The 14,897-nt window shown below is 43.0% G+C and overlaps 1 protein-coding gene across 4 annotated transcripts in view; it reads right to left on the bottom strand.

Annotated features, from left to right (window-relative positions):
• The window catches only part of TEK (TEK receptor tyrosine kinase), a 94,216-nt gene that overhangs the window by 32,803 nt on the left and 46,516 nt on the right, over nt 1-14,897 (bottom strand). For 3 of the 4 annotated variants that reach the window (XM_081803046.1, XM_006737023.3, XM_031032000.2), the window contains exons 3-9: nt 10,242-10,352; nt 9,226-9,378; nt 6,354-6,485; nt 5,642-5,782; nt 4,946-5,074; nt 1,824-1,975; nt 54-198 (exon numbers count right to left, since the gene is read on the bottom strand). In XM_081803046.1, coding sequence (XP_081659172.1) covers nt 54-198; nt 1,824-1,975; nt 4,946-5,074; nt 5,642-5,782; nt 6,354-6,485; nt 9,226-9,378; nt 10,242-10,352 — 963 coding nt within the window. The remainder of the gene's footprint in view (nt 1-53; nt 199-1,823; nt 1,976-4,945; nt 5,075-5,641; nt 5,783-6,353; nt 6,486-9,225; nt 9,379-10,241; nt 10,353-14,897) is intronic. The other variant, XM_031032001.2, reaches the window with a different exon arrangement.

The following is a 14,897-nucleotide window of genomic DNA, read 5'->3' as shown; positions in this document are numbered from 1 at the left end:
ATAAACACAGTGCATTGAGGATGCAAGCTCTTCCTCTAGAAAATGGAGCTTACCTTTAACAGAAATGTTGAAAGGCTTTTCCACCATCCCAGCCACTGTGTTCACACTGCAGACCCAGACACCTGAGTCAGGGGGGAGGATGCGGTGGATGGTGAATGTGGCCACTGACACATGACTCGTAAGGTTGAAGTCTTTTGGCTGGAAGGGTAAAATACAAATAAAAGCTTCTAGGGAGGCATAAGCACACGAAAGGTCCATAACAATGACCCCATCTCATTGTTTGATAAGAAGTTTTCTAGGAGAGATTAAGAAGCCAAATGCAACACTAGTATAATCATTGGCTTATTTCCAAAGCTATTGTAGTAGCCCTGAAAGTTTATATTGGATTGATGCCCTCTCAGATCCTGCTGTTGTGTTTGTGTGTTCAGGAGTGTGGGGTAAACACTTATAGGCTAGGAATCTAATTCCTTTAAACTGCTCTGGTAACATTTGTCCCTTCCCTGTTTAATACAGAGATGGCGGGGTGAGAGGACAAAATGGCTTCCCAAAATAATTGAGGAGCTATCGAGTGGAGTATCGTGGGAAAAATCAGGGCTCTGAAGACACATGGACCTCAATTCACATCCCTACTCTGCCACTCTTGACCGATTCCTTACTCAACTTCACCCAGCCAGTTTCCACTTCTATAGAAAGGGGACAGGGAATATTAAGCAGCATGAATACAGCACGGTTGACCCTCACTAGATGGTAGCTGTTACTTCCATTAACTCAGGAAAAGGCCAACAAGATTTTAAGGAGCTGTCAGTTGGCTTCACTACCTAATGAGTTGTTTGAGTGGAATCAGGAATATCTGATGTGTAGAAACCAATAATGGCACATTCTACATATCCCACCCCCGGGAGGCCACTGGCATCTACCCTCTTGTCAGGTTGATTTTCAGTCATCTTTGAGAAGAAAAAAAAAAAAAGATAACCATTTCAAAATGCTTAGATAAGAAAATACGTCAACTTCCTGAGGATCTCTGGTGACACAGAGAATTTTGGGGAACTCCTATCTGTGCTGCATTCGAGACTGTTGGGAGAGAGAAGGGAAGCATATTGAAAAGTTGCTTAGTCCTTTCCAGCAAAGAAAAATTGCTCAGACAACACCCTAATCAGTGCTGAGCACCAGCAACAAGGGCAGAGTGAAGAGGTCAGGGGCCGGAGGAATATATTCAGATCCAGGGGATTCCATGGTTTATGGTTTCTGAATGGGAAGTGTGAGAGCAGATCTATATAGAATCAACCAAATTAGGCTGAACTCCCCTCTTTTATACTCTGCTAATTTTTGTTCCAAAGAACACAATAGAAGTAGACCAGTCATCAGAGTTCCATTTCCTGATAGCACGTGGTAGGTAACATGAGAATCTCCTGCTGATTCATGGGGCCACACCTTGCCACACCCTTTGGTGGCCACAAGACCACCTCATTCTTCCCGATATGAGACGTTAGAACACGGGGATATACCGTGAGGAGCAGAGCCTGCATAGGCTAATGTATACCTCTCAACACACACAGTTGGAAAGTTCTGCGGGATGAGTGCGATCGGCGGCACTCAGCGTCCTCAATTCCACTGTGGTGGTCTCTTTCCAGCCTTGCCCTGTGGTACTGGCCAGGCTGCAGTGACTCTGCTCTACCTCCCCAGGGACACGGCATTTGGTCCAAGGTAACAACACTCTGGCTTCGGAGGATGCAAGCCCCGGCATTGGATCCAGCCTGTAACGAGGGGATTACCCACTGAAAGCATCTAGTGGTGTCAGGAGCCAGATTAAGAATAACTCTTACATGGAGCACTGTCCCATCTGGCTTCACGAGAGTCATTTCTTCATTGGCAGGTAGTGGCCAGCCAGACGCTTTGCAGATGGGGTTAAATTTACCACTGTTTACTTCTATGTGATCCGGCAAATCCTCTATCTTTGGGATCATCCTTGGCGTGCCTGCATGAGAAAAACAGTTCTGTGAAATCTAATCTTTGACACAGCAGCAACAGTAATAAAAGCAGCTACCATTTGGCAAGTCACATCCCAGGTAAGAACCTTGCAAGTATTATATTGTTTTATCATCACATAATAAATTTGTGGGGGAATGCTACTGTGGTCCCCATTTTACAGATGAGATCACTGAAGCTCAGAGTCCAGACTCAAGCTCAGATCTGTATGAATCCAGAATCCTCACTCTGCCTTAATGCCGTGCTCCCCTCAGTGGATCTGGGACGGACAGTCTCTATATTAAAATGATCATCATGGGGTGCCTGGGTGGCTCGGGCGTTAAGCGTCTGCCTTCAGCTCAGGTCATGATCCCAGGATCCTGGGATTGAGCCCCGCATCGGGCTCCCTGCTCCATGGGAAGCCTGCTTCTCCCTCTCCCGCTCACCCTGCTTGTGTTCCTGTTCTTGCTGTCTCTCTCTCTCTGTCGAATAAATAAATAAAATCTTTAAAAATAATAATAATAAAATAAAATAAAATAAAATGATCATCATGACCACATCTTCCCTGGCCTTACTTTTCATCTCCTTTTTACTTTTTAAGAGAATGTTAACAAAAACAAAAGCAAAAACAAAAACTAGGTCCTCTCTGACTCCGCAAACAATCCCATGATATTGCTGACCAACATGATCCTCCATTTTGATATACAAGACATAGAGCATTGAATCTGCAAGTGGCAAGTGATGAAAAACATTCACACTTACATGCAGGAGGTGAAGTGGAATAGAACTACTCCCTCAGACTGTTTCTAGGCAACAACCCAATCACAAGTGTTGCCACCAATACTGAAAGACAACGTCTCTGATATCAACAGGGTATCAGGACTCCTTGCCTAATACCTACATTGTAGAGAAGGAATAATCCTGAAATATAACAATTTTATTCTGAATTGTAGGGTCTTAGAGAACCTCAGACCCTTTGTAACTACATGTGAGACACAGTAGAAAACAGTTCAGCACTTAGTGAAGACTGGGGGTATTGGAAATGCCCCCCAAGAGCAGCAGGGACTTACAAGCTGTTGGACACTTGGCGGTGGAGGGAGGGGGTGAAGGTAGGCAGGGCCACGGTAAACACAACATTCATATTTTATACTGATGTCCTATTTCCCGGGCCTAGAACGCAATGGGTAAAGGGTATGGAGCAGGAAGGAAAGAGGTCTAAGAACTATAAGGGTAATTCTTTGACCGGTCTGTAGACTTGAAGGGACTGTGATTAGAATCTACCAGATTTTTCGGCTTAAGAAATTATTTGAGTAGGAACTTTAAAAAGGGCTTTGACACTTTGAAGGCAGTTAAGTCTTTCCTGCACTGTCGCCTTGCATTTCCTGCAGTCCGCTGGAGGTGAAGGTGGGTGCATAGGTGGAGATGGAGAAGAAGCGGGGAAGAGCGGGGCACGGAGCTGCTCTCTGAAAGCCGGGGGCCTGGATCTAGGTCTGAGGTGCTCACCCCTTTTGCAACTTCAGGCTCAGAAAAGAAAAGCAGGCATGAAAGTGAAAATTCAAATCCTTCAGCTTGTTAGCTGCCTATTTTCAACTCAATCCTCCAGCAGCCCCAAGGCCTTTCCTTCCCTTCCTAGACCCTCCCAGGTTCCTGCCCTGCGGCCACAAGTCCGAACACTGGGAGAAGAAAGTGAACACGTGAAACTAAGCCAAAGCCTTTGAGAAAACAATTGTTGGTATTTTCCTCCCATATTTGTTCGATTTTTAAAATGAACAGAGAAAAAGCCGTAAAGGTCTTGGTCTTGCTGCTCTGAGTGTAGATTCCTTTCTGTAACATTTAGATTTGTAGGATTGGAAAAGTAATATATGTTCATTATTTTTACATTTTGAAAATATGTAAAATGTGTTTCTTTTCATTTTAAAAAGTATATTCTAGGGCAGGAATGAGCAAACTTTTTCTGTAAAGGACTAGACAGTAAATATTTTCAGCTTTGCAGGCTGGAAGTTCTCTGATAACTACTCAACCCTGATGTCATGTGCAAGCAGCCATAGATTATAAGTTCTAAACGAATTAGTGTGGCTATGTGCCAATCAAATTAACAACAGACAGTAGGGAAATAAAAAGGATAAATGCTACAATACAGTTAAACCTCAAAAACTGTGTGGTCAGTGAAAGAAGCCAGCCACAAAAGACCACGTCATGTGTGATCCCATTCACAGTTTATGAAGTGTCAAGAATAAGTCAACCTATAGAGACAAAAAGTAACTTCATGGTTGCCAGGGGTGAGAGGAGAGGAGAATGGGAGTTACGACTAACAGGTACAAGCTTTCTTTTGGTATGGCAGAAACATTCTAAAATTAGATTGCGGTTATGGTTGCACGACACTGTAAATATACTAAAAATCATTCAATTGTACATTTAAAAGGAATGAACTTCATGGTATAAAAATGATATCTTAATAAAGCTGTTAAAAAAAATAGCAGACTGGATTTGGTCTGTGGGTCAGAGTTTGCGGACCCCTGGCTCTATGGTAATTTCTGAACTAGAATTTCTTAAAATTTCGTTTTGAGGCTTCATCTTTTCTCTTTTTGCTTCTTTTTTATATCTTTCTTTTCAAAAATATCCTTTGTCCAAATGCCTCCAAAGTAGTTCTTCCCTGTTGTACGTATCCTGGGAAAAGATTGTTCCCAGGGAAGGGAGCAGACGAGGTAGGCAGAGCCCCCGGCTAGCCAGTCGTCACTCTCGGTGACACAAAGAGCACGTGGTTTATTCCCAGTGGAAGGAGAAATGAAGGCCAGTAGGAGGGCCTGTAGCAAAGAATAAGAATGTTGTCCTTTAGGACTTGGGATATATTCTTCCCAACTTCCGGATGGAAACAGAAGGTGCTTGAGGAATTTGGCCTGCTGGGGCAAGAATTATAACCAGCAAAGCTCAGTTCAGACATGCTAAACGTGGCCCTAACTACAGTGTTACCTTGCTTTACCTTCATTCTCACACTGGAGCCCTTGGCGTTCTGGAGAGCAGAGACATCCTTGGAACCGATCACACAGCTCCCCGTGGGTGCACCTGCAACTAAGCTTACAGTCTGGCCCGTAATAACCCGGCTGGCACGCTGTGAACCAAGACACCAGAACCATTGTTAACAGAGATGAAGGGAGAAAACTAAAGCTGTGGGTGGCTAGGAGCTGAAGTTAGTGCTGCCTCTGTGAGGCCCACAGAAGAAAAGATCTTCCTCTATTTTCAAATCCCAAATCCTGTCCGGATTGGACCTCAGAGCTCTGCTATCTACAGCCCACTGAAAAAAAAAAAAAAAAAACAAGTCTCTATGGCCTTCCAACTCAAAGTGTGTTCTCAAAACCAGCAGCATGAGCACCATCTGGGAGTTTTGGGAAATGCAGACCTCAGGAGCCAGTCCAACACCTATGGAATCAGAGTCTGTGTTTTAATAAGAACCCCAGATGATGTGCTTGAGAAGCACTTTCTATAAGGTCCAGAGTCTTAATTATGAAAGCATCATTAACTTGGGATGAAAACATCTGTGATTCAAAACCCTGTAGCTCAGCCCTGGACAGCTGAGTGAACAGTCCAGGTACCTCCCACGCTATTAACTCTAGCAAGCTAGATCTCCTTGGTATACCTGCTAGAACGTTTTTTGTTCAAGGGTATGATCGGCACATACCTTCATTGCATTGCAGACCCTGCCAACCTGCGGCACAGGAGCACCCATAGGGGTCTGGGAGACAGAACACATAGGACTTGCATCCCTCTGGTCCACTACACCTTTCTTTACAAGTTCTGCCAAATGTGTGCAGCTCACAAGCTTTGGGGGGGGGGGCAGAAAAAGATGATTCAGCGTCAAATATTCAACCCCTTGAAATGTATGCATCTTCTTTTATGGGTCTCCCCTAGACTAGTGAAGATGGAAAATAATCCAATCTCAGCTGTGGCGTGGACAGCGTTACAGTGATTGGCAATAGAGAACCTTTAGGAAAGGGTACCTTTTTCCAATTCACACCGAGGTCCCACAGGGCCTAACATGGGCCATTTAGTTTCTGTTCCCAGTGGTGTACAGAGTTAAAATTCTATATCCAGCAATGATGGCTTTTTATTTTTTTTAATTCTATTTTATTATGTCATGTTAGTCACCATATAGTACATCATTAGTTTTTGACGTAGTGTTCCATGATTCATTGTTTACATATAACACCCAGTGGTCCATGCAGTATGTGCCCTCCTTAATACCCATCACCGGGCTAAACCATCCCCCCGACCTCCCGCCCCTCTGAAACCCTCAGTTTGTTTCCCAGAGTCCATAGTCTCTCATGGTTTGTCTCCCCCTCCGACTTCCCCCCCTTCATCCTCAACTTACTCATCAAGCGTTCTTGACTTACCCTTCTCACAGGTCTTCCCCATAAACCCAGGTGGGCAAATGCATTCTCCTGTATCTTCGTGGCAGACACCATTGTTCTTACACTCAGTGCAGACACGGTTACATTCAGGTCCCCACTTCTGAGCTTCACATCCTTTTAAGGAAAACAAGGCTCTGGTGAGTAGAGCACACTCACTCCCTAAACCTTTACTGAGCACCTACAACATGGCAGTCATTTTAGCAGACACTAGTAAATGAAGAGAAACAAAATACAATTTCATAAAAGCTAACAGTCTTCTGTTGGAAACAGACATGGAAACAGTAATAAGGATAGAAACAAAGACAAGGAGGGGCACCTGGGTGGCTCAGTCAGTTAAGCATCTGCCTTCCACTTGGGTCATGTTTCCAAGGTCCTGGGATCAAGTCCCACATCGGACTCCCTGCTCAGCGGGGAGCCTGCTTTTCCCTCTCCACCTTGCTTGTGCTCTCTGTCGCTATCTCTATCTCTCTCTCTCAAATAAATAAAATCTTAAAAAAAAAAAAAGACAAGGAGTACCTAATCCTGTCTTGGGGATAGAAGAGGGTATAAAGGAAGGCATCCCGGAGGAGGTGGTATGTGAGAGAGGAATCTGCATGACCACATAATCAGCAAAGAAGATAGGCTGCAGAGTGTGTTCCAAGCAAAGGTGAGGCAGGGAAGGAAAGCCTGGCATTTTCCAGAGCTGCAGGTATGATCAGAGCTAGAACGATGGTTTTCCAAGTGTGATCCCTGACCAATAGCTTCTTCATTACCTGGGAATCTGCTAGAGATGCAAATCTCAAATCTCAAATTGCATCTGAATTGGAGGTGGCCTAGCAATCTATGCTTGCCAAGTCCTCCACATAATTGTGATGCATGCCAGAGTGTGAGAACCTCTGGTCTGCAGTCTGTAGAGACAAGATTCAGCTCAGAAGCGAGCAGAAGCTGGTAGCATCCACCTGTTTTCAGGTAAAAAACATACAGGACGTGAAAGAATACACATAAAACTTAAAGTACAAGGAATGGTAAAAGGGTTCTAGATTCTTATTTCCTAGATACGTCTTTCTAACATTTGGTGATTTTAGATGGTTTTTTGGGTCCAAGGACACCTTCTGATATAAGGAAAAAATGCAAGGGGGTTGGCATGACCTTTTGTGGTCAGGGATTTAATTTCTCATCTGAAAGGAACTAGTGTCTTTGTCCCTGAATGTTAGTCTCACGGTGGTAAGCTTGGACCTGTGCCTACAGCTGATGTAACTTTATAATTTCTTTGGCAAGAATTCCTGGTTATCAGTATTTTCTCTAAAATAATCAGGAAAACTATCTACACAGACCCTTTCTTACAGACTTCCATTTAATAGATAAAGCTACAAAATGTCTAAAAGTTAATATTTACATGCCTTAATATATAAAGGGAAAAATACTTCTGCACAATTAGTGATTTCTTGAAAGCCAGACCACAGGTTATTTGCACGTGTTGAAAACTAATGATGGCAGCCCATGGAGAAGAAAATGGGCTTCCTGTTACATTAAACTATGTCTCTAGCTCTCTACTTATCTATAGACCTTTCCCAGCTTCTCCCCTCAGCCTGGGAAAGACAATAGAATAAAGCTTGAAGGGAAAACTGGAGTGACCTCCTGGGGATGGAGAAGCTAGGAAAAGAGTTTGTTGATAAGCAGCAAGATGTAATCAGGCTTCTGTGATTTTCATCAAAAGCCCTGAGTTTTTATATTTTAGGAAACCAAATATTCGTGAATACAGAGAGAAATCCTATAAACTCATTGGTTGTTTAAGAAACTTCTTATCCTTGTATTTTCATACCAACACAATGCTGGGCACAGAGTTATGTTCAATATATATTTGTTGAATGAACAAACAAATGAATGAATATAATGCAAAGAAAAAGAACAACTATTCATGAGTTAGAGATTCCAAACATTAGAAGAATGACAGAGCAGCCCAAATACTTGGACCTGAGTTGTTTAATATCATGAATACTTGGTATAGCGAGGAAAATCCAAGGCAGCTTTTTCTTTCTATAAATCAGTTTCTTATAAAAACTAATGGTTGATAGTTACTCCCCACTTTGATAGTTGTAAGGGGGGGGCAGAGTGTTTATTAGTTCTAACTAGTGAATGTTAGATGTTATTTATTTATTTGAGAGAGAGCACGAGGGGTTAGGGAAGAGCGGGGGGTGGGGGGGAAGAATCTTAAGCGGGCTCCATGCTGAGCACAAAGCCCAATGAGGGGCTTGATCTGATGACCCTGAGATCATGACCTGAGCTGAAATCAACAGTTGGGTGCTTAACTGACTGAGCCACCCAAGCGCCTCACAGGAGACTTAATGTTTAACTAGATGTTAGACCAATCCAGAAGGCACAACTCATCCCCATGTATCAGATACCTTTAAGGGAGACTGCCCAGCTCACTGTGATGCCCCCTTTTAATGGGAAGGAAGCTGCTACTCAAGTGTGAAGTCCTAGAGAGCACTGTGGTATGCGGTTCCACGGTTGGCTATGGCTCACTGGTCTAGGCCAGGAGACATCTGACATATATTAGGGCAATCTGATTCTTTATCCTGGGAATTCAAATTTAGTAAGTAAAAGAAACATGGCTGAAGCACAGGTAGGGTAAGAGTAGCCTCCTAGAGAGAAAGTCCATCCACCCCCACCCATGCTGAGCCCCAGATCTTCCCTGGGGCCAATCTTTTCTGGAAACTTGTTTGTCAGCTGTTCCACCAATTTTCTAGAGCCCTTAGTATACCTCCAACCAATCCCTGGTTTTTGCTTAAGTAGCCAGAGTCAGTTTCTGTTATTTGCAGCTAAAAATCCTAACAACCAAATCATCACAGATCGTGGCCTCTCAGTCACTTACTCCGGACTATCAGCCTGGTGAAGGCCGAGGTGAAGAGGTTTCCTCCTATGTACCTGGCTGAGTACACTCCAGCATCCTGGGGCTGAGCGTGAGGCAGATGCACTTCTAAAATATCAGGTACTTCGTGCCGGGGCACTGAGTGGATGAAGGAACCTTGTAAGGGAGAAGAGTGGAGAACAGTGGGTCACACGCAGGTACTCCTGTTTCCCTATCTGGCCTCTCCACTTCATCAGCTCTCCCTGACTGGATATAGAAAATGTGCTCTAGCATATTGGATGTAGAAGAATGAAAAGGCTGAGCCAGGCAATGCTCTCCCCGTAATTGAAAAAGTTATGGTGCTAGAGCAGATAGGTCAGTCTACACAATCTACCACCAAAGGTGTGAAGATAGAGGTAAGGCTAAAGTGCCTATCTTCTGCAGGAAGAGATGAACAGGCAAGGGCATCCCTGCCACGAATCTATTAACCAGGAGATACCTAGAATCACTAGCCCAATATGGAAGTCCTATCCACCCACAGAACCCAGAATAGTCCCCATCAATATTTCGCTGGCTCAGGCAACTGCCACCAGGTGGTGCCAAACCACAGGTGGAACTGGACAGGTTTGTAAGACACAGCTGGACTCCCAGACCTACCACCAGCTGGCTTCCCAGGCTCCATCTGGTAATTTCCTTAACCTTGCAATCAAGCAACCCTCATTTCACATGGCTGAATTTGGGACCTCACTTAGCACCTCATCATGGGGATTTATTGTACATTCAACAATTTCATATTATATATTCATAAATATAGAATGTACGTACATTCATATATGTATATGAATCTCTATTTCACTTGATTAAGCAACCGACCACATTGCCTAATAGAGCTTCTTTAATAAGATTCTGCTGGCTTGCATCATAACAGCTTTGTTTCCAACATCTGCCCCCAAGACTATACCAGGATAATGACCCAATACGTTTCATGTGATCTCATGTCTCACACCATGGTGCTGGCAGGAAACGAAACACATACTCACCATTTTTGTAAATCACTGCATCTTCTTCTTTAGTCAACACCTTTTTGAAAGATATGTTCACATTATCTCCCCTGTCCACAGTCATGGTTAAAGTAGCTGGTAGGAAGGAAGCTTTTAAAAGAGAGAAAGAAAACAAATAAGAAAATGAGGTCACACATTTTCTCCAGGAGCAACTGAACTTTGAACTTCAGAAGATGGGGGCTGGCACTTGCCAGAAGTCAGCTAATTTGTAACAGGAAAAATAATGGCAGCTAATGGGTTTTAAGCTTCGTTAAGGTTTTGAAAAATGTGATGAAAGGAATAGTCATTCTCTCTGTAAAAAGGTAAATATATATATACACACACTATACATATACACATTTTTTTCCATACAACTAGTTGGGGAGATAAGGACTTTATGTTTATTAATATCTGATATCAAACTAAGACCTGATATTAGCTATAAACTATAGTAACAATGAATCAAACACCCTTCTCCAATCCCTACCAAGTTTTCTCAAAGTGGAAAAGAATAGAAATGGTTAGATATTTGCTAAATGGCTCTTCCCTTTTGGGTCATGGTCCTTTTGGGTTGTATTGATCCAACTAATTCTAATTGCTTTGGAATGCTACAAGCATTTCTCGAATGGAATCAGCACAATGCTGGACTTATTACCAGTGGTGTAAATATTGGAATATTGGACAATAAGGCAAAGATGAGACCCAGTATCTTCCTCTGAATTATATATAAATATACATTATATAATATAAATATATAATTAAATATATAGACATACACACAAACTGACATAGAAATTGAACTGGGCAGTACTGGGAAGACCCTAGGGAACCTATTGTATATTTGGCTTATAAAACCCTTTTGGAAACATCTTTCTTTGTGTCAGTCTTGGAACACAACATTGCCGGAGTCCTTTGGTTTGTTGGACAAGATGTGTGAATAAAATCTTCTAGCATTCTTCCAGCCACAACAGTTTCTGAATTCCCTTAATTTACACCATAATCTACAGAGAGCCACAATTACAAGAATAAGGGAGGATTAACTTTAGGCTTTATTGAGGTGAGCCAATTTTTTAAAATTTCAGCCTTATTGAGATATAATTGACATACAGGTTAAGCCAATTTTTAAAATTTAAGGATCACCACTAAAAGAAGAGAATCAGAATATATAATTTTCCTAAACATGGAGAGTAGGAGAGAGATAAAAGGAGAGAAAAAAGCCCAAATAAAAATCACAGCATACAGAAAAGATAGATTCTGCCAAATGTATGTCAAAAGCCAGAGAATCCTAGAACGAATTTTTTTAAAAATACATATATATATATGCGCCCTTTTTCATGACCTACACATTAAACATAGTAACACATAAGACTGAGGGAGAGAAAAATGTATGCCAGACTCACTAACTGAAAGAAGCTTGTATTGCAATATTTATGTCAGAAAAAATAATTTATTCTAAAGTCAAAACAAAATTTTAGGGATAAAGATGGTCTTTACATGATGATATAAAAAATGGAAGATCTAGTAATCATGAACTTATATATGCATCTAACAACAGCTTCAAAACCCACGAAACAGAAACTGACCGAATTAAAGGAAGAAACTGACAAATCCACAAGCATTGTGGAAACTTTCAGAAATCGATGCATCACAGACCAAAAATTACTAAGGACAAATAAAGAAAACCTGAGTAACGCAATTAAAGATCTGTTGGCTATTCATGGATCCCTGTACCCAGTTATAAGAACATGTGTTCAAGCATATTGCCTGCTTTATTAAGCCACAAAGCACATCTCTATAAATAACATAGAATCAATATCTTATAGAACAAGTTCTCTGACCAGAAGCACCTAAATTAGAAATCAGTAGCAAAGCACCCTGTGCCCTAAGGTTTGGATCCCTATGGCATTTCAGCCTAGGAGCAAGCAAGCCTGCTGCAGTCCGCGGGGTGAATCAGCCTTCCTTCCTGGCTCCTCTGTGGCTCTCAGACTCATGGCTTGAGAGAGGCTGATTAGGTACGTGCACACCATGGGCTTAGAGGGCTACCCTGGGGGGCAGAAGATGCCTCGAACTACACTCAGAAGGATTCAGCTTTAGGTTCCTCTGCCTGTTCTTCTCTGTGTCTGCACACCCAGGCATGGTGCCCTGCCAGGACAGCCCCATCAATGTGTTTGGTGACATGGGGCGCATCTAGAGAGAGAATGGAATAGATCCAAGGGCAGTGTGAGTGCTGAAAGAAGACAGTCCTGGGCTTGAAGCCACTCTCCACCACTTACTGGACCTCTCTGAACGAGTTACTTAACCTCTGAACATCTCAGCTTCTTCGTCTCTAATTTAGAAGTAAAAGTATTCACTTTGAAAGGTTGTTGGGAATATGAAATGATGTATTCCAAGCCCCTGGGTACTTAGAAGAGGTCAGTATCCTTTCCAAATAACAAAAAACGACAACACTGCTGTGCTGACATTTGTAATATGGACAACAGTGGCAGCTTTCTCATGGTTCTAAGACAGATCAAGCATGCAGGGAAGGCACGCACGACCAGCAGGGAAACCTAATGGGGCTCCCGCTCGCAATGACAAGGGGCTTCCTCGAGCAAAACTAACGCGTTCAGCTCCTGCTCTCTGTGGCATGATCCTGGGCTCTTGTGAGAATCTTTTGTGACCATTTTATACAGTTATTCCTTTCTCTGTGGTTTGTTTTGATTTTCTGCCCCTTTGTATGAAGATCTGACCATGGAACTTCTCACTCAGCTTTGTATCCTGAAAAGGAACTGACATTCCCCACTAGGCTCAACTCCCAACTCCAACGGGGCTTTTCTTTTTCCCCCACTCTGTGGCTCTTTATTTTTTCAGATTTGGTGGCTTTTAAGCTCCCTGTTTTCTTTCTTTTTTTTTTTCTTAAGATTTTATTTATTTATTTGTCAGAGAGAGAGAGAAAGCACAACCAGGGGGAGCTGCAGACGGAGAGGGAGACGCAGGCTCCCCGCTGAGCAAGGAGCCCAATGCGGAACTTGATCCCAGTTCCCTGGGATCATGACCTGAGCTGAAGGCAGACGTTTAATAGACTGAGCCACCCAGGCGTCCCATAAGCTCCCTTTTTTCTTAGGTGAAAACATGGTCACAGCAGAGTCCACCACTATCCAGTCTGCCACTTCCTGTATTAGGGGCTCTAGGTTGACTGTTCTCTGCTGAGTATTAATAAAGGTGTCTACAACCTTCACGCTGTACTTTGATAACAAAAGAGCCCCATTTGGACACAGTATGCATAGATTAATGTCATGTGACTTGACTGGATCATGAAAACAATAAGCACCTTTCAAATAGTGCCTACTATCAGGCCCTACTTTTTCTAAGCACTTTATACAGATTTAATTTTCACAGTGTTTCTATCAGATAGATACTACAATTATCCTAATTTTACAAACGAGGAAATTAAGATACAGAGAGGTAAAGTAACTTGTCCAAAATCACACAGCAAGTTCATGGGAGGGTCAGGATTTGAGCTAGGTTACTTGGCTGTGGAAGCCTTTCAGAGGTTATATAATGTTAGCACTCAAAAGGCTTTAAAGTCCTAGTACCTCGTTTATAAATGAGACTGCTAGGGCCTGAATCTGAAGGTGACTTGTTCAAGGTCATTTGGATGGGCTAATTCATCAACAGAACTTAACTAAGAACATGATTCACTAATTCTTTAAGGGCTGGTGAAGAGAAGAGATGTTAGTAACAGTTATAAACAAAGATATTTCTCATCGATGTAAAATAATTGAGTTAATTTTGGGTGTCTCCTTTAATGACAAAGACTAAGCATAATAATGTAGTTTTATGTCCGTTATTATTGTGTAGTCTCATGAGTGTGCTATCCACCGTCTAACCATGTGGGAGATGCAGTTAAGGGTGACTTAGTCCCTTACTGTGAATCCATGTGAAAGTTGAGACACAAACTCAAGATGCCCACACTTGCCTCAACCACACTAGCTCTCCAGACCCATCTCCCTCCAGGCCCTGTGCCTCAGCTCTCAACGGCAGCCATTCTGAACTATATTCAGTTCTGCCAATGGGCCACGGGATCACTCCCACTCAAGTCATGAACTTCCTTCTCCTCTGCCCCTTCCTCTCCCATATGTCTCACCAAGTCCCGCTCATCCTCAGTCTCCATATAGATGTCCCTTTCTCCAGGAACCTTACACATCCCCTGGGATCCAGGGTAAGTGCCCCAAGGCTGTTCTCTGAATGCCCTTGCACGTCTCCACGCCAGGCCCCGCACAGCGCAGCGCCCCTGCTGGACTGAACCGCCAAGACACAAGTTCACGTCTGTTTTGAAAGGCAGCACAGGGTGTTGGTTAGGGCCTGGCTTCTGGGATCAGCCTGCATGAACCTTTCCAGGTCCAACAAAGGAAACCAGGTGTGTGAATGCACCTAAGTTGCAATAGGTATAAGCCTGATCTATTAAAACCGGTCCTATGTATCATATGACCTCACTGATATGAGGAATTCTTAATCGCAGGAAACAAACTGAGGGTTGCTGGAGTGGGGGGTGGGGTGGGAGGGATGGGGTGACTGGGTGATAGACACTGGGGAGGGTATGTGCTCTGGTAAGCGCTGTGAATTGTGCAAGACTGTTGAATCTCAGATCTGTACCTCTGAAACAAATAATGCAAT

The sequence above is a fragment of the Leptonychotes weddellii genome, chromosome 14, assembly GCF_054177405.1.
Source record: "Leptonychotes weddellii isolate Sample4059 chromosome 14, ASM5417740v2, whole genome shotgun sequence".
Taxonomy (NCBI): domain Eukaryota; kingdom Metazoa; phylum Chordata; class Mammalia; order Carnivora; family Phocidae; genus Leptonychotes; species Leptonychotes weddellii.
The sequence above is the reverse complement of the archived record's forward strand: the minus strand, read 5'-3'. Positions and strand labels throughout refer to the sequence as shown.